Below are 16,610 nucleotides of genomic sequence, written 5' to 3'. Positions count from 1 at the left end.
AGGAGCTAGCTGTCTTATAAAGCTGGAAGCAGGGCTTTCCTGCACAAGGCAGGGAGGAAATATCAGAATGTTCTGATGCTTTAGTAAAACCCTAATTTTACTTTGCTGTAATTGGCATAATCACTGCTTACAGAAGCCCTCAACTTCAACTTTGAGCAATTCTCAAACAAGGTACTTCCACCCGCTCACCATCTGCATGGGCAGTCAATGGAATTCTGAAATACAAACAGCCACTTGGATGTTTAATTATGTTATTGAAGCACCTGGAAAATGCTCAAAGATTAAGACTCCCAGGGGGCACTTTGGTGGCCCAGTGGGTTGAGCATCTGACTCTTGGTTTCGGCTCAGGTCATGATCTTATAGTTTGCGAGATGGAGCCTCCCTTTCTACCCTCCCCCCATCCCTCCCCCCTTCCCATGAGCACCCACATGCACTTGTGTGCTCTCTCTCTCTCTTTTTCTCAGAATAAACAAACTTAAAAAAAATAATCCCAGTTTCCCTGTGTGTGGTACAGCCATCTTCATGTGGTGGAACAATTAAAATCCATCCATACCTACCCTTATATGTTCATATCTACAGAGCAGTGATTGGTAGTTTTATCTACAACTACAAATTTCTCCCTTTTTCCATAAGAGAACCTGGATTGTTAGCCAGGGACAATCTTGTCCAGAATAAAGATTTTTTTTTTAAGTTTATTTATTTGGAGAGAGCATGCGCATACAAGGGAGGGGCAGAGAAACAGAAGAAGAGAGAAAATCTCAAGTGGGCTCTGCACGGACAGTGCAGGACTCAAACTCACAAACTGCGAGATCATGACCTGAGCGGAACTGAAGACTTGGATGCTTAAATGACTGAACCACCCACGCTCTCCTGGAATAATACTGGTTCTATTTCCTAGGCTCCTTTGACAGATGTGGCTACATTACTAAGTTCTGGTCACTGTTAGTAAAAGAAGTTTGTGGCGTATCTGCAAAGCATCCAAAGTGAGAGGTCACTTCTCCTGCCTAGAATGTAGATTTTCTACGAGCAGCTACCTTGGACAACAAAGTGACCAACCTTGAGCATAGAAGCCAAATGCTGATAACGAAGAGCAGGAAGACCCGAGCCGGGTCCTGGGTAATACCTCAGTGAGTCACCAGACCATCTCTCATCTACCTACCCAGATTTTTTACACAAAAGACATAAACGCATCTTTCCTTTCAAACCTCTTTTATCCATGTGAAGCTGATTTATGGCAACTGAACAAAATGTTAACTGATATGCCCATATATGTAGTCCACGGAGACTGCTTGCTCTGGACAAGAACTTGAACTTCCCCCCTCTGCAGAAATGTCTTTACTCATCTACAGATCATAAAGCCAAAGAGATCCCATAAGAAAATACTAGCTCTAGCATTGTTCCCACAAGAGCAAAGGCTTGAGATCAGCTCTAGTTTTGCCTGTTGTCACCAACCCCAGGTGGACAATCTCCCACCTGAAACCTCACTGGAACAGCACACTAGATTTACGAGGCAGCCCACTACACCTCAGAGACTGTGAAGAGACCACCAACTTCATCATCTATGCCCCAACCAAAATGGTCCCTACTGCACAGCAATGGCATCAATGCACACAACTACTAACCTGTTTCGTTATTGTAACTAATAATACATTATAAGGACGATAATGGTATACTGGGATGATGCCTTCTGATTTTACAAGTCCTCATGGGTGTAGCAGGATCTTAAATATAAAATAGTATTAATAATACTGATAACAGTATATATCATTTATTGTTCAATATCATATGACTACTGGTGTGCTATTATTTGGCTAACACTCTGCCTGACACATATTATCAGGAAATCAAAATATTATCTTTATTTTACAGAGAAGGAAACCAAGACTCTGAGAAATTAATCAATTTAGTTAAGACTATGCAGCCAGTTCATGGAAGTGGTTAATGCTAAATCCAGAATTGTCTATGAGCTTAAAAATAATTTAGCAGCACAATCATTTCCCTCAAAATGTTAGATAAAATAATCTTTAAAAATCAGTTTTTCTCACTTCAGAACTACAAAAAGACATTCTAATCTTACCCCCATTTTCCATTAACAGGAGCATTTCTTAAAACAAGACAAAAGAAGAAACAAACAAAAAGCCTGATAGAATTTGTCCACAAATGGTAAACAGTGCTAGAATACAAATGAAGCAAATCACTCAAGTTTTTTCTTCTGAATTTCACTTTGTTAACAGTTCCAACTGCAGGGTGACCTGTGTGTTTCCATAACAAGGGTCACTAGGTACCTTTCAACCCATGAAAACTAAAAAGAAACCCCCTATAATGGCATGTTCTTATGTAATTTCATCTCTTTACGCTACTCCTTTTGAAACAGGCCTTATTTCCCACCTCTTTCTTCAGTTTCCCTTTTAATAAAAGGAAACAACACTGAAAGAAATCAAGCCCTTAAAACACTCATTGAATACATCAAGCAATTTATCTAGGACTCAAACAATAAATGGGCCAAAAAATGTGAGGGGAAGAAATGCATCTTTCTATTAAAAATAAGATGTGTGCATGTGTGAATACATGTATGTGTTTGTGAGCTACCTCTATTTAAGTAAAGGTCTATATAAAAGATGGTAATTATATCAAAAGTTTATCATTAGAATAGTTAATATTTTCATGGACTGCTGAAAGCTAAAAAATTAAAATATGCCCATGAGAAGAAAGTCAAGTAGAAGGTTAGAGCTCCCTCTTTCTTTTTCTTGAAGAAATTCACCAAGATCTCGTTCCTAGGAGACCAAAGTCAACGAGCAGACAGCTGAGTAGCACTTATGCTCAAAGAGTTTCCACAGTTTCCGTACACATGCTGCAAGGATCAGAGTACATTTATTGACAGTTCATTATTCATGAGAGATTTAAGTAGTAGAAAAAACACTTTTAAAAGTAGAAATACTCACAAAGCCATTTCAAACTGTTCCAGCCATTTTTTCTTTAAATCTTTTGTTTTGCAATAAAATTCTAACCCATTTTGTCCTTGGGTATGGATGAGGTAGAAGCCATAAGACCACTGTTAAAATTAATATTCCGCAGGTTACTATGTATGATTCGATAATATCATGCTTCCAAATTTACTAAGATACCACCACAATCATCCACAAACTTCTCATAACATATTAGCATACAAATTATGAACAATAACACTTTTGTAGTCAACTTTATATCTATCAGCTACTATGACACACACATTTTTCTTGACCATTAAGGCAGTAGAGATGATCATTATCAGTTGTGAGACTGTCCAATTATTTCTCACAGAGACTTACTCCTAATCAATCTCTAGAAAGAAAAAACACCTGCATGGATAAGCCTTCTCACATTCATGTATTAGCATACTTTCCTAGAATATTCAAAGTTATAAGTAAATTACAGTAATTTTCAAAAATTCACCTTTTTATTTTCTTTATCGGTTGTAGGGTTGTTGGCTATTTTGTATTGCTGAAGATCTATTATTTCCTTCATTTCATAGTTATCACCTTTCCTTTTACATACAATCACTGCCAAATCAAATAGGAAGATATGCCTGAGAGAGAGAGGGAGAGATTTCAAATGGTTTGGAAGCATGTATGTTCATTTTTCCCTGATAAAACTGAATTAAACTAAGCCCAAATTTTTCCTTTGAGGTAAAGACAAAGGCAGTGTTGCACATTGAAGGGCATGAACTGTGGCTGCCCTGGCACTACCCTTTGACTGAGTGAATGGCCTTACTCTACCTCAGTTTCCCCATTTAAAACATATACAAAATTATAATAAGAATATACAGACTAGACTGGTGCTGTAAGGAACAACTGAGAAGCCACAAAGCATTGTCCACGAGCAATTAATTTTTTTTCATTTAAAAGCTAAACATTTACAGATACTAATGACAACAATAGCAGTGAACTTCTGATGTTTCTAGGAACCAGCCAGAAAGTATTGACAAGTGTCCCTGCATTTGACAAAGATGACTCAATTAATTTAAATTAATTTAAATTTAAATAAATGACTAAATTAATTTAAACCACCTGCTGAGGTATTATTTTTTCATCCTCATTGTAAACTGAGGCTTAGCCAAGCTAATTAATTTGCTCAAGGTCACACTGTTTGTGAGGTTAGAGCAAGATTCATACCCAGATTTAATTGTGGAACCTGCTCTTTTACCCTCTATGTTGCTCCTCATGATTTTATGGACCACCTATAAAACACAAATCGAGCAGTATATGAGCAAAATGTAAACTAAAAAATTTTTTATTAAATTTATGTGCTGATATCTCTCCTCTTTCTTTTTAAAGATAATGTAACTGGTGAAGAAAAACAAACTTTGTAATTCCTATCTTCCAATACCAATACCTGTAGCTTTTTGAAAACTCTCAGTAATATGCATACATTTTAAAAATAATGATAATGACAATGATACATTCACATAGCTCTAATACTTGCATCATCTGCAAAGACTAATTTTCCTGGAGAGGCTAAAAAGGATCTCTGTCTCCTGAGAGCTACCTGTAGAGCCTGGGTATCAAGTTGGAAGCAAGAGCTGACACTGCCCCCTGCTGGCTGACATTCTCATTTCAAAGATTCCAGAAAATGGCCTTTTCAAACCAAATCAGTTTAATAATCATTCGTATATAATTCGGGATTCCAGCCCATGTTCACTAACCTGAATTTCCCTCAAGAAAATATGAAATGTTCCTCCCTTAGGCTTCCTTCTTAGGATATTTTATATTTTTAAGTTATTTTAAAATGTATACCAAAAAAAGAAGTTAAACAATTATATTTTCATGGTAGTTATCAATTACTTTATCTCTGCTCTCACTTTAATGTGTCTTTTTGAGCCCCAGCTGGCATTCTGTATTTGTCATATCCCTCTTAGGAACCTAGACAAATCAACAGATATGAAAACCAAGAAAAAAGATCTAACCTCTCTATGAGAAAATCATAGAAAACCATTGGTCGGTCTGCCCCTTGATTTTCTTCTCCTTTTTCCCCTCCCTTGTCCTGGAAGAACTGTTTTCTCAATCTTCTGATACTAACCACTTATTCCGAAAATAATGACTGTTCCTCTTTTCTCACCTTTCTTGTTTTGTATGCTTGTCTAGAGTGGTTATGCGAATTTCACCATCTCCCTGAGGTCGTCCAAAAAGCAAAACTGGTTGGTTCTAAAATATAAAATGTACATGTCTCAGTTTTTTTTGTAATCATGTAAAAACATGTATTAGTGAGGGTATTAGCTAGGGACAGCTACCTTATTACAAGCTTTCTCATTTTACATTTTTAGCACACTTACTCCAAAAAGCTTAGGTCTATATGATACACTTTCAAAACAGTCTATCGCTGGACATCCTAGGAGGCATACTGAGGACACTAATTAATCTTACTTATAATATTAATAGGAAAGTTAGCTACCAAAAGCAAGAATTAACTGGAAGAATTCAAATCACAACAAAGTTTTAGCAACTAATACTTATTGAGCACCCACTGGGTGAGAGACACTGTAGAAGATATAGAGCAAAATTTCCCCCTGCCCAGTGGGAGAAAGAATAGTCACAGAAGTAATAATTTTAAGTGTGCAACTGCCATGAAGAAAGAATACAGGAAAAATGCGTTGCAAGGGACTTAATTTGGTCGAGGGGGTCAAGGATAGCTTCCTTTAGCTAAGATCTCAGAATGAAAAGTATGACTTAGTGAATAAAAACAATGAACCATTTCCCCAGAGGCAGACACTAAAAAAAATATTAAGTATTTATGAACACCTACTGTATAAGGTGCTTAGGGAAAAAGAATTGGCTGAAAATTATCACTAACATCAAGGATATTACATTCTAATAAAGCAAGCAGATATATAATTAATTAACTCGCTGCAAGAGAGTATAAAAATAGATGTTCCCTAGCCAAGTCCCATGATGTGTTTTGCAAAAACAGAAAACTCCATCCTAAGATTCATATGGAATCCTAAGGGACCCTTAATAGGCAAACCAGTCTGAAAAAGAACAAAGTTGGGGTCATAATCTTCCTGATTTCCAGACTTACTACAAAACTATGGTAACCAAAACACTTTGGTGCCTACATAAAGACAGACTTCTAGACCAATGGAATAGACCCTTGGAAACAGGCCCTCATATATATGGTCAAATGATTTTTGACAACTGTACCAAGACCATTCAATGGGGATTGGAGAGCCTTTCCAATGATTCTGGGAAAACTACATATGCAGAGGTATAGAGGAAACGTTTATGACATTAGATTTAACAGTTATTTCTTAGATATACCACCAAAAGCAACAAAAGAAAAGACCAGTAAGTTAAAATTCATTAAAATTTAAAAATTTGTGAAAAAGACAGTATCAAAAGAGTGAAAAGGCAACCTACCAAATGGTAGAGAATATTTGCAAACAAAATGTGTGATGAGAACTGATATCCAGAATATATAAAGAAATCTTATAAAGAAAAACAACAAAAAACAAGCAACCCTGATTCAAAAATGGACAAGAATTTGAATGGACATTTCTCCAGAAAGATATACAAACAGCCAATAAGCATATGAAAAGATATCCAATTTCCCTAATCATTAGGGAAATAGATATAACCAAATAAAGTGAAAGCGGGGACTTGAGCATGTATTTGCACACCCATGTTCACAGCAGTATTAGTCACAACGGCCAAAAGGGGTAAGAAACCTAAGTGTCCATAGAGAGACGAATGGATAATCAAGATGTGAGGTGTATACAACTAATGTTACACTTTAAAGCCTTAAAAACAAAATTTTAAAAAGAAATGCTGATACATGCTACAACAAGGATGAACCCTAAAACATTATGTGAAGTAAAATGCGTCCAACGTGAAAGGACAAACATTACATGAGATTCCATTTACATGAGGTACCTAGCGTAGTCAAGTTCACAAAGACAGCAAGTAAAAGGGAGGTTGCCAGAGGCTGGGAGGAGGGGAGGATGGAGAGTTAGCGTCTAACGGGTACAGAGCTTCAGAGTCACGAGATAAAGAGAGTCCTGGAGATGGACGGTAGTGATGGCTGGCCCAACAACATGAATGTATTTAGTGTTACAGAACTGTACATTTTAAAATGGTAAATGTCATATATATACACACACAACACAGCCGTCCAGGCAAAGAGAAAGTAATAATAAGAGATTAGGGAAAGAATTATTTTAGTTGGACCTTAAAGGAATTTGATAGGAGATAATGGGAAGATATTCTAGGCTCTGACAATATTATGATCAAAGGCAGAACTATAAAAATGTACAGCAAATTAGAGACCTTTTGACACAGGACAGCCACAAAGTTAAGTATGTGGGCAGGTATTAGCTGGATGAGTTCAGCCACGTAGTTTCAGCTCCCATCATTGGGAGCTTTAACTATCATGCTAAGGATTGTTGACTGAATCCTGAAGGCAATAGCAAATGTTGACCAGGTAGGGAAAGAGACTGACCAGAGAAGTCCACCTTTTGGAAATGCAACTTGGTGAAGGGATGATTCGAGGCTTTTGTGGTTGGAAAGGTGGCAGATGAGAATCTGAAAGGGGAACATGACTATACCTGTGAAAAGAAAGGCTCTAGAGGTTTTAGAGAAAGCTCATGCATCCTATTTTCACTGCCCACAGCTTAATCCACACTTCTACCATCTCTCTCTCTTTTTATCTATTTTTTTATTTTATATTTGAGAGAGAGAGAAAAAGAGAGAGAGACAGAGCAAGTGCAGCAGAGAGGCAGAGAGACAAAGACAGAATCTGAAGCAGGCTCCAGGCTTCAAGCTGTCAGCACAGAGACCGACTTGGGCTCAAACTCACAGACCACAAGATCATGACCTGAGCCAGGGTCGGATGCTTATTTTAAAACTGAGCCACCCAGGTACCCCAAGATCATCTCTCTCTCTTGAAACCACCTCAACACTTGCCATCAGGGTTTTCTTGAAATGTAAATCAGACTGAAACCTTTACTAGCTTCCTCCTGCAATGACTGTAAAATCCCAGCTCTGCGCCCTGGCCTTGATCTTCATCCCAGCTCTCCTGCCCCCTTCCAGCTCACCTCTCCCCAACTTCAGAACTCAACATTCCTCCCCTCACTCACAATTGCCAGCAGCTCTGGCCCACCTCTGGCCATTTCATTTGCTCTGGCTTCTGCCTGGAATCCTCTCCCCCAGATCTCTGTACCACTGACCTCTTATCCTTCAGGTTCAAGGGGCAAATGACTCAGAAGGAATTTTTCTAACCATCTCACCTAAACTAGGATTCCCTTGATTATCCTGTTGCCCCACCCTGTTCAGAGCACAAATCTCCAGAGAGCATTTTGAAACTGCCTCATCAATCATGACCACAGTGAGAGCCCCAGCCCCAAGCCAATGTCTGACACACAGTAGTCACCCAGTAAATGTATCTAAAATGAATAAATTAAAGCAATCAGCCATGACTACGTATAGGGTAAGGGAAAGAAAAGAAAAAAAAAATGTGCTCTAATGTTTAGAATTTGGGCTGCCAGGGAAAGAGGCATTGTGAGATTAAGGAGAGAGGGACAAGCAGTGGCAGAAAGTCTGGGGACATGAAATACATATCCCAGGTACCACAAGAAATCCACGTGGATGCTGCCAAACAGGAATAAAAAAAAAAAAAAAGAACCCAACAACAGAAACTTTAAGGTAAACTATCTTTGCTTCAGAAACAACTTGTAGAACCTCCTCTGATTTGCGGGTTAGGGAAGCTGAATGGAATGATAATTACATACCAGATTTTCTATAGATAGCTGAAACTGTTTAATTTCACGAAGCGTCTCATTATCTCTTTTCACTTCATTCACATATTGTGCCAAGTCCTGAAGAATAAAGGGAAGAGTACAAAAAGAAGTCACGATAAGACTGGAAAAGAGATGCAAACTGTTTGAAAGAAAACACATCATTAATTTCATTAGTGGTAAAAGTAACCACCATAACTTTTCCATGACAATAAAATGAATGACCCATCAATCAAAACTGCAACTGAAAAGCAATTTCAAAATGTCTGGAGTACAGCTGGGAAGACGAAAGAGTTGTCATCCGCCACACCTCTGAGAAGAGCAGGGATGAAAAACAAAAACAAACAGACTCTGCCACTGTGCAGAACAAAAAGAAAGTAGGTCAGGAGAATGCAAATTCCAGGCACGTTGGTAACTGACCTTGAGAGGGTCACACTTTCACTTGGGTTAGAATAAGGGCAACAGCGCAATAAAGAAGGATTAGCAGGGAGAAAAAGGAACGAAAAGACAAGGAATCCAGCTGAACTATATTCTGCAACCAGTCAGTGTCTTAGTTACTGAGAGCATTCAGTCAAGGAAGCCAGCTCAATTTTAAAGAGTTAATGAAGGAGAAGCAAAGGAGAAGAGAGAAACCAAAGGGCCCTAAAATGGATTCAAACAAACCAACCATGCTGGACACGTCTCTCTATGGACCTTCTTCACCTACTTTAAAGTGTCTTTTGTCATATTTGAGGAAACATTAGCTAATCTTTCCATACTGTAAGGAGCTATTTTTATTACATGTGCTCTCGTTTTCCCTGTTTTCTGGGTTTTCTTTTTTCTCTACCCTCTTAAATGCATCTGCAACAGTAGGAACAGAACTCTGACAAAAAGCAGTTCCTAACTTTGTTCTAAATCAAAGTCTGACTTTCCATAGGATGTTATCTATAAATGGTATCTTTAAAAAGTGGAAATTTGGTATGACTTCCTAAAATAATAAATAATTGTGCAAGGTCTCCTAACAGAGTGTTAAAATCGGCTCCACAGTGGAGCTAACACTGAACCTGGCACCAGGGCATGGAGGGAGAAGTAATTAGCATTGCTCTATTCATTCTGGCTAAGATCAAGTACAGTAATTAGCATTGCTCTGGGAAGAGTCACATTGGCATTTTGTTTTAAGAACAAATATTTGTTTATGTTTGAAGTGAGGGACAAATATTTCTTCCAAAGTCAAAAGTCCAGCACAACATAGAAATGGGGGCTTTACGGATTCCCCAAGACATTTAAAAGTCTGCCTTTGTCCACTTGTAGTTCTTGATTTTCAGATTTACTTAAAAATAGGAACTCCAACAGAAACCCACTTGCCCTGGTGCACAGCATCCACAAGGGTAAACTTGGCAGACATCCTCACACTCAAGGAAAGTAAGTCACACCAGTGTTCTGAAGTCACCAGCTGACCTGCTGCTTACACAAGCCGACAGATTTCTATCATTAACCACAAAAAAAAATGCAAAATAAAACCATTATATTAAATCATTCCCAGTGGTTATAAAAGTTGTTATAGTTTCATTAATAACAAGTTATTTTAATACACCTCTTGATTTTACATGTCTTTGTCTAACAATTAAATCCATACAAGGGGCTCTATTTCAGTTAAACATATTTAGCTCTCCCCACCTAATACAAAACAATACAAATACATATTACACATGTATTAGTAGTTTGTATTCTTTTTTTTAGGCAGGAATAAGAAATACAAAGAGGTTCATGGTACATGTGCCTTACCTTCATTGCATCAAGAGCCAGTTTCAGATTTGCCTTCTCCATAGGGTCAGTGGTATGCTTGACCAGTTCCTATTTGGAAGATACAGTTTAGTGCTACTTTCTTCAATTAAAACCAAAATATAAGAAAGAAAACATCCAAAAACTACACCATTTTTAACACTATTTGCACCATAATGTAATAAATGTGTTGTAACTTAACTAAGTTCTATTTTCATAAAAAAATCTCTATCTGTAAGAAGACCAACTAGACACCAAAAGAACATGAGACAATGGTTGAAAACACTTTCCTTTCAAAGATGAACCTGAATTCTCTCCCGCACCGTAACAGCGACATCCTTCCCAAATGTCATGAAAGATTCCTTCGTTGCCAATTGATTCTGATGTCTAGTCTTCTCCCTTGGCTTCAAGGATATTAGGATCTTCTGTTTGTTGCTATTATTGTTTCTTAGTCCTTCTTAAATTTCTGCCTATTCACCAGTCTTTCGTACTTTATTCTTTCTTTATCTGTACCTTGGAAAGTTACTATTTCCTAGATTTTCACCTTAGTCTTCCGTTATTCTTACTTTACACATATTACAAATTGTATCATAATCATTGCCATAATGTCAACGTTCATCTAATAAGACAATCGCTCTCAAATGAATGTGCTCAACCCAGAACTCACACCTGAGTTCCAGACTCTTTCTCCACCTACATAGTTCTACCTGAGTATCTCACAAACCCATCTAACTCACCAACTCCAAACTTAGGGTACCTTCACCCACAACTCTATTCTGGTTCCTGTTTACGTTCTACTGAATAATGGCACCTTCATCAGTAGACTCACTTAAGCCAAAACCTAAAAAGTGTCCCAGGAATCCCTCTCTCATACTATGTTCTGGTGATACAGACTTTGATCTTTTGCCTGGAAACCATCCTCACTGCCACTACATTGGTTCAAGTCCTTACTCTTTTTCACATGGGTCTTTATAAATCAGCTTCTGATTAATCCTCTGACTTGTAGCCTTTCTGGACTACAATCTATTCACTCTATTGATATCAAAGCTGGGTTTCTAATATAGCAATCTGGTCTCTACCCTATTTAGACGTCTGTAATGCCCACAAAAGCTTCAGGTTGTTAACCGTACCACCTAGACCCTTGATGGTCTGAATTCTGCAAACCTCTCCCAACTTCTCTTTCCCACCCAAACAACTCCACCCAAACCACCTATATTCTATCCATACTAAATTAACTGCAATTCTCAAAATACTCTCTAATGTCTGATCCCATTAAGCATGTAGTTTGCTCTCCTAGAAGGCTGTTCATCTCTGATGCATCTATTAACCTGTTCCCTTCACAGCCAGTTCAAGAATCACACTACAGCGAAGCTTTCTAAGACAGAGGTCTCTACAAAGTCCCCAGCCTCCCCAGGCATAAGTAACCAGACCTTTACTTGTCCTGCCTCCATACGTTCTACATACCTATCACCTTGTACGGTATCTGGCAGCTTAACACTTGATTTTACCAGTTCGGGGAAGGGGGAGGGCACTGTTTAATATCATGAATGTATTAATACTGTGTCAAACAGGGGAGCCACTCAAAAACTTTTGCTGAGTTCAATACCAATAGTGTTTCTAGCTATAAAGAGGACCTATAGGCATCAGATCTGTTACGTATAATAAGGTTGTCCAAGTAATATTCTTTTACTTCTATTTTTGCTTTTTCTTTATCAAGTAATGAGTGTAAATTATTCTCAAAGTTTCAAATCCCCTACTTTCAAATATTCTGATTTTATAAATCTGTGATTTCAAGGGCACCTGAAGGGCTCAGTTGGTTAAACGTCTGACTTCAGCTAAGGTCATGATCTCACAGTTCGTGAGTTTGAGCCCTGCATCCAGCTCTGTGCTAACAGCTCAGAGCCTGGAGCCTGCTTCAGGTTCTGTGTCTCCCTCCTTTTCTGTTCCTCCCCTGCTTGCATTGTCTCTCTCTCTCAAAAATAAACATTTAAAAAATTTTTTTTAAAGATCTGTGATTTCAAATCATAAAGCATTTCAAAAATTACTTCCCCACTAAAGTATAGCAGTAAGTAGGAAATGCGCAAATTCATATCACATTTATTCAATAAATTTCCAAACATTAGATACATCCGTTGTACTCTATCAAAATGGAAAAAACATTGCTAAATTTTTATCTGTATCTGGTGCCCCAAATAAAAATTTTCCTATTTCAAAAAATCCACCATAGAACTAAACATTCTTTTGAAATTTAAAATAGAAAACAATCCAAGAGAAATTAAGACAAAAGTCTGAATTTCAAGAAGGTTCAGGTCATGATCTCAAAGTTTGTGAGTTTGAGCCCTGCATCCATCTCTGTGCTGAATTATACCATACTTTATACTTTTATAACTCTAAACCTTTATAAATGACCAAAATAGATGTTTCTTGAAAATGGCACCTTTTAAATTCTTCATTTGATATTTGACCCTTCCAAAGTTACAAAATAAACTATTATCTTATTTTGGACATATTTTTAGCTCCATGATGTCTCAGAAACTTACTGCTTAAGTCTTCCTTATTATTTTTTCATAAAATCCAATTTGATTAAGTTGCTTTGAGTTAGGTCTCATAAATGTTTTATTGCATTTTAGAGAAATAATCAGGGCTTGAATTTTTCTGATTTCTCAGTAGAACAAAAATAGAGATGACTAATAATTTTGCAACTACAGATCAAGAAACTTAATATACGAGATGTATAAAGCACAGCAGACTCAAAATTATATTTCACATACAGGTAGTAGATCTTTTTAAAATGACATTTCGCAAGCATCAGCAGAGATGACAGACTAATACTGTGAGACATTTCCTTGGAGCAGAACTAATGAGCCTCCTGGTACAGCTATCAAATTAAATTTATAAGACTCTCCACCCTCATTAGAGGACTAACAGTGGAAACCGTAAGCTTCGTGGTTATAACAAGAATCACTTCAAAATAAATGTAGTCTTATTATAATTTATCCTAGCAGAAAGCAACAAAGAATGTGACACAATTCTCTTTAGTTTATGGTTATAAGGTAAAAGTCCAAAACACTTAACCTGCCAACATTCAAGCGTATTGCAACACTGAGATTCTAATAAATGATTATTGCTAACCAAAGAAGACTTGGTTAAAGGGATCTTTCCATTTTGCCTTTTTATTCTTTTAATTCTTTGGGGGCCAGTTCTGCCTGAAGGACACAAAATGTGACTTTGAAAAGATAAAGAATGAATCTTTGCTAAAAGGAAGAAAAAGTTTCCAGCTGTTCTGTTATTTCCCACTTAGCTAGACTAATCATTGAAGATCATAAGGGGATATGGCCCCAAACATGGAGTACCTGGAGCTAGCTGGTGTTTCAGGAATTCTTGGCTAGATGAATAAACAGACATACAGTTTTAAGTTACATACCTGGAGAAGAAGGTGATACTTTAAAACCCGCTGCATAGGAACCACGAGCAAATCTCGAAGAGTGAATTTTCCATTATTTGCTCTTTTGGAACATTCCTAATGAAATGTTTTTAAGAACTTCTTTTAAAAAATTTGTTAATCAAAGGGAGTCATAAAGCCAACATTAAAGGATACAGAGGCCATAGACAAAACTGTTACTATGTAATAAATATCTTGTTGCTTTTCTTAATAATCCTTACTAAAAAATAGAAAGTAACTAATTAAGAACCAAAAAACAAATAATCCTTGTAGCATTTCAACTCTAAAATGATTCATTAAGCAGAACTATTTTATTCATGAACATTACCTTCTCAGTGGCCCTCAAAAGTCTCCCTCTACTTACCCTCATAGTTCTACCTCCTACCACCCAGCCCAGCGAGGCTGTGGGCCTGGCATCAAGAACAAGTCCCTGCTCATCACACTAGCCATGCGCCTTCCCCGTGGCCACGCCTTTGTTCATTCTCTTCTCTCCATCTGCCATGTGTTTTGTCTAGTTTCCAACAAAATTCATCATCCTCTTCAAGTACTATACATCTAAGCCTTTTGTAATGATCCCAATCAAAACTGTGCTCCCTGTACCTTGAGGACATTTTAATGAATGTTGTACATACTATCTTCCCCAATATATTCTGTCTTTTATAGCTTTAAAAATCTAATGCTCACTTAATAAATATTGTTACACTGAATGAAATGGAATGATTGAGTCTAAAAATTTGCGAAAGTATAAACCTATTCTTGAATTCAAAGTTTCAAAAGCCTCAAATTTTTTTTTATCTCACACTCTTCCTTCTTAAAAGTTTATCTAAAAATAGTATTGACTTGTGTTCACTATTTTGACATTACCTATGACTTTAAGGAAAATACTTTGAATTTTAAGTATTGAAGCCTGAATTCAAATAAAGTTTGGCAACTCTTAGCTGTGTGACCTTGAACAAGTCGCTTTTTTGATTTTGCTGTTTCTCACATATTTTTAGCCTTAAAACAACCAAGTTCCATAAAATTATTATTATTAGTGAGATACTAAATCCAAACTCCTCAGATAATTGCACATCCCAGACCAAGAGGTTTCCAGTTCATAGAAAGAGTTGCATTCAAGAAAACACTGCTTTGCTCATGAGTTTGCTTCCCCTTTGCCCACACTTAACTTCTCTGGCACATGGAAGGATTTCTTATCAGGAGCTACAAAGTAAACACCACTAGCTCTAATGACCATAGCGACTTAATGAGTATTTGACCACAGGTCTTCAGCAACAACTGAGGACACATCTGGACATGTTAGCTCATGTCTTGTCAAGTGCTGCAGTTCACTGGAAGAATAACTATTTCAACTGATTTCTTGCTTCCACAGATTGTAGAGAGTTCTGGATCATGGGTCTCAAAGAGATTATTGTAATGTTAAGATTATTGTAACGAATGAATCTCATATCCCCAGATGCATTTTAAGCTCCTTAGAAATGAGGTTGTATCTTACACTTCATGCAGATATATGCCCTCTTAACACAGTCTAGGAACAGATATACTACATTCTTAAATTTTACCTTGTTATGTAATGGAAGTCAGTTTTAAAATTTTTTAATGTTTTTTATTTATTTTTGAGAGACAGAGAGGGATAGCGTGAGCAGGGGAGGGTCAGAGAGAGAGGGAGGCACAGAATCTGAAGCAGGCCCCAGGCTCTGAGCTGTCAGCACAGAGCCCGATGCAAGGCTCCAACCCACGAACGGTGAGATGATGACCTGAGCTAAAGCCGGACGCTTAACCGACTGAGCCACCCAGGTCCCCTGGAAGTCAGTTTTAAAACTGTTGGGGAAATCATTAGCTTCTTGAAGTTATAAGTTATAAGCTCAGGAAGTCAACAAACTAACATTGCTGGAATTTCCTACAACTAGGGGTCTAATTTTGAGGTATAAAATGCTTATCAGAATTAAAAGTAAATAAAAGGTAGAATGGAGGCTTCCAAAACATTCAGTGACATGCTTAGCCAAATTCCAATTCTAATTGAGAAGAAAATAAATGGAATCAGGATGAGCCAGCTTACAGGACAAGATAGATTCTGTTACCCTTCACCCTATGTTATCTTGGTTCCAAAGCAGAGAAGAAAAAGACAAAAATCATTAAGAGCAAAAGTAACCACAAAACTGAAGACCTGAAGGAAGCAGACAGCAAGAATCAGGCAGCTTTCCCTTTATCATAGCCGGAGCTGCGGAGGACAGTCCCAGCGAAGAGTATCTGGTGAGGTGTCACAGTAAGTGACCGATTATATGCTTGCAAATCAGGCCACAAGTCACAAGTAGTAGCTGTCCAGGCACAGAAGGGCAGCCAGTAGCCCCTTGCCCTTAGCTTTTCAAACTCAGCCTGAGGTTCTCTCTTTCCCTCAGATAGACAGTGACCATAGAAAATATGTTCCTAAAGGCCCAGAGTGTGTCATGTGTCACAGGGCAGGGCTGTGACAGTGACTCTGAAGAAGAATATCCAAACAATACCGAGATGTAATGGAGGTTTGACGAACAACGTGTACACTCTATCTTGAGCCAGAATTTTACATCTTTATTTAAATAAAAAAGGCAACTGTTCTAATGGTAGCTCTGTTAGGAACTAGTTGTGTAAGTTGTCAAGTTTTATGTTACC

At 37.6% G+C, this 16,610-nt stretch overlaps 1 protein-coding gene across 1 annotated transcript in view; it reads right to left on the bottom strand.

Annotated features, from left to right (window-relative positions):
• Window positions 1–16,610, bottom strand: part of VAV3 (vav guanine nucleotide exchange factor 3) — a 350,308-nt gene that overhangs the window by 166,083 nt on the left and 167,615 nt on the right. Inside the window, exons 10-15 of the mRNA XM_029947164.1 lie at window positions 13,947–14,042; window positions 10,526–10,594; window positions 8,756–8,842; window positions 5,095–5,180; window positions 3,433–3,565; window positions 2,943–3,052 (exon numbers count right to left, since the gene is read on the bottom strand). Of these exons, the coding sequence (XP_029803024.1) occupies window positions 2,943–3,052; window positions 3,433–3,565; window positions 5,095–5,180; window positions 8,756–8,842; window positions 10,526–10,594; window positions 13,947–14,042 (581 nt within the window). The remainder of the gene's footprint in view (window positions 1–2,942; window positions 3,053–3,432; window positions 3,566–5,094; window positions 5,181–8,755; window positions 8,843–10,525; window positions 10,595–13,946; window positions 14,043–16,610) is intronic.

This window comes from Suricata suricatta, chromosome 8 (assembly GCF_006229205.1).
Source record: "Suricata suricatta isolate VVHF042 chromosome 8, meerkat_22Aug2017_6uvM2_HiC, whole genome shotgun sequence".
NCBI classification, from domain to species: Eukaryota; Metazoa; Chordata; class Mammalia; order Carnivora; family Herpestidae; genus Suricata; species Suricata suricatta.
This window is presented reverse-complemented; position numbering and strand designations above follow the sequence as displayed.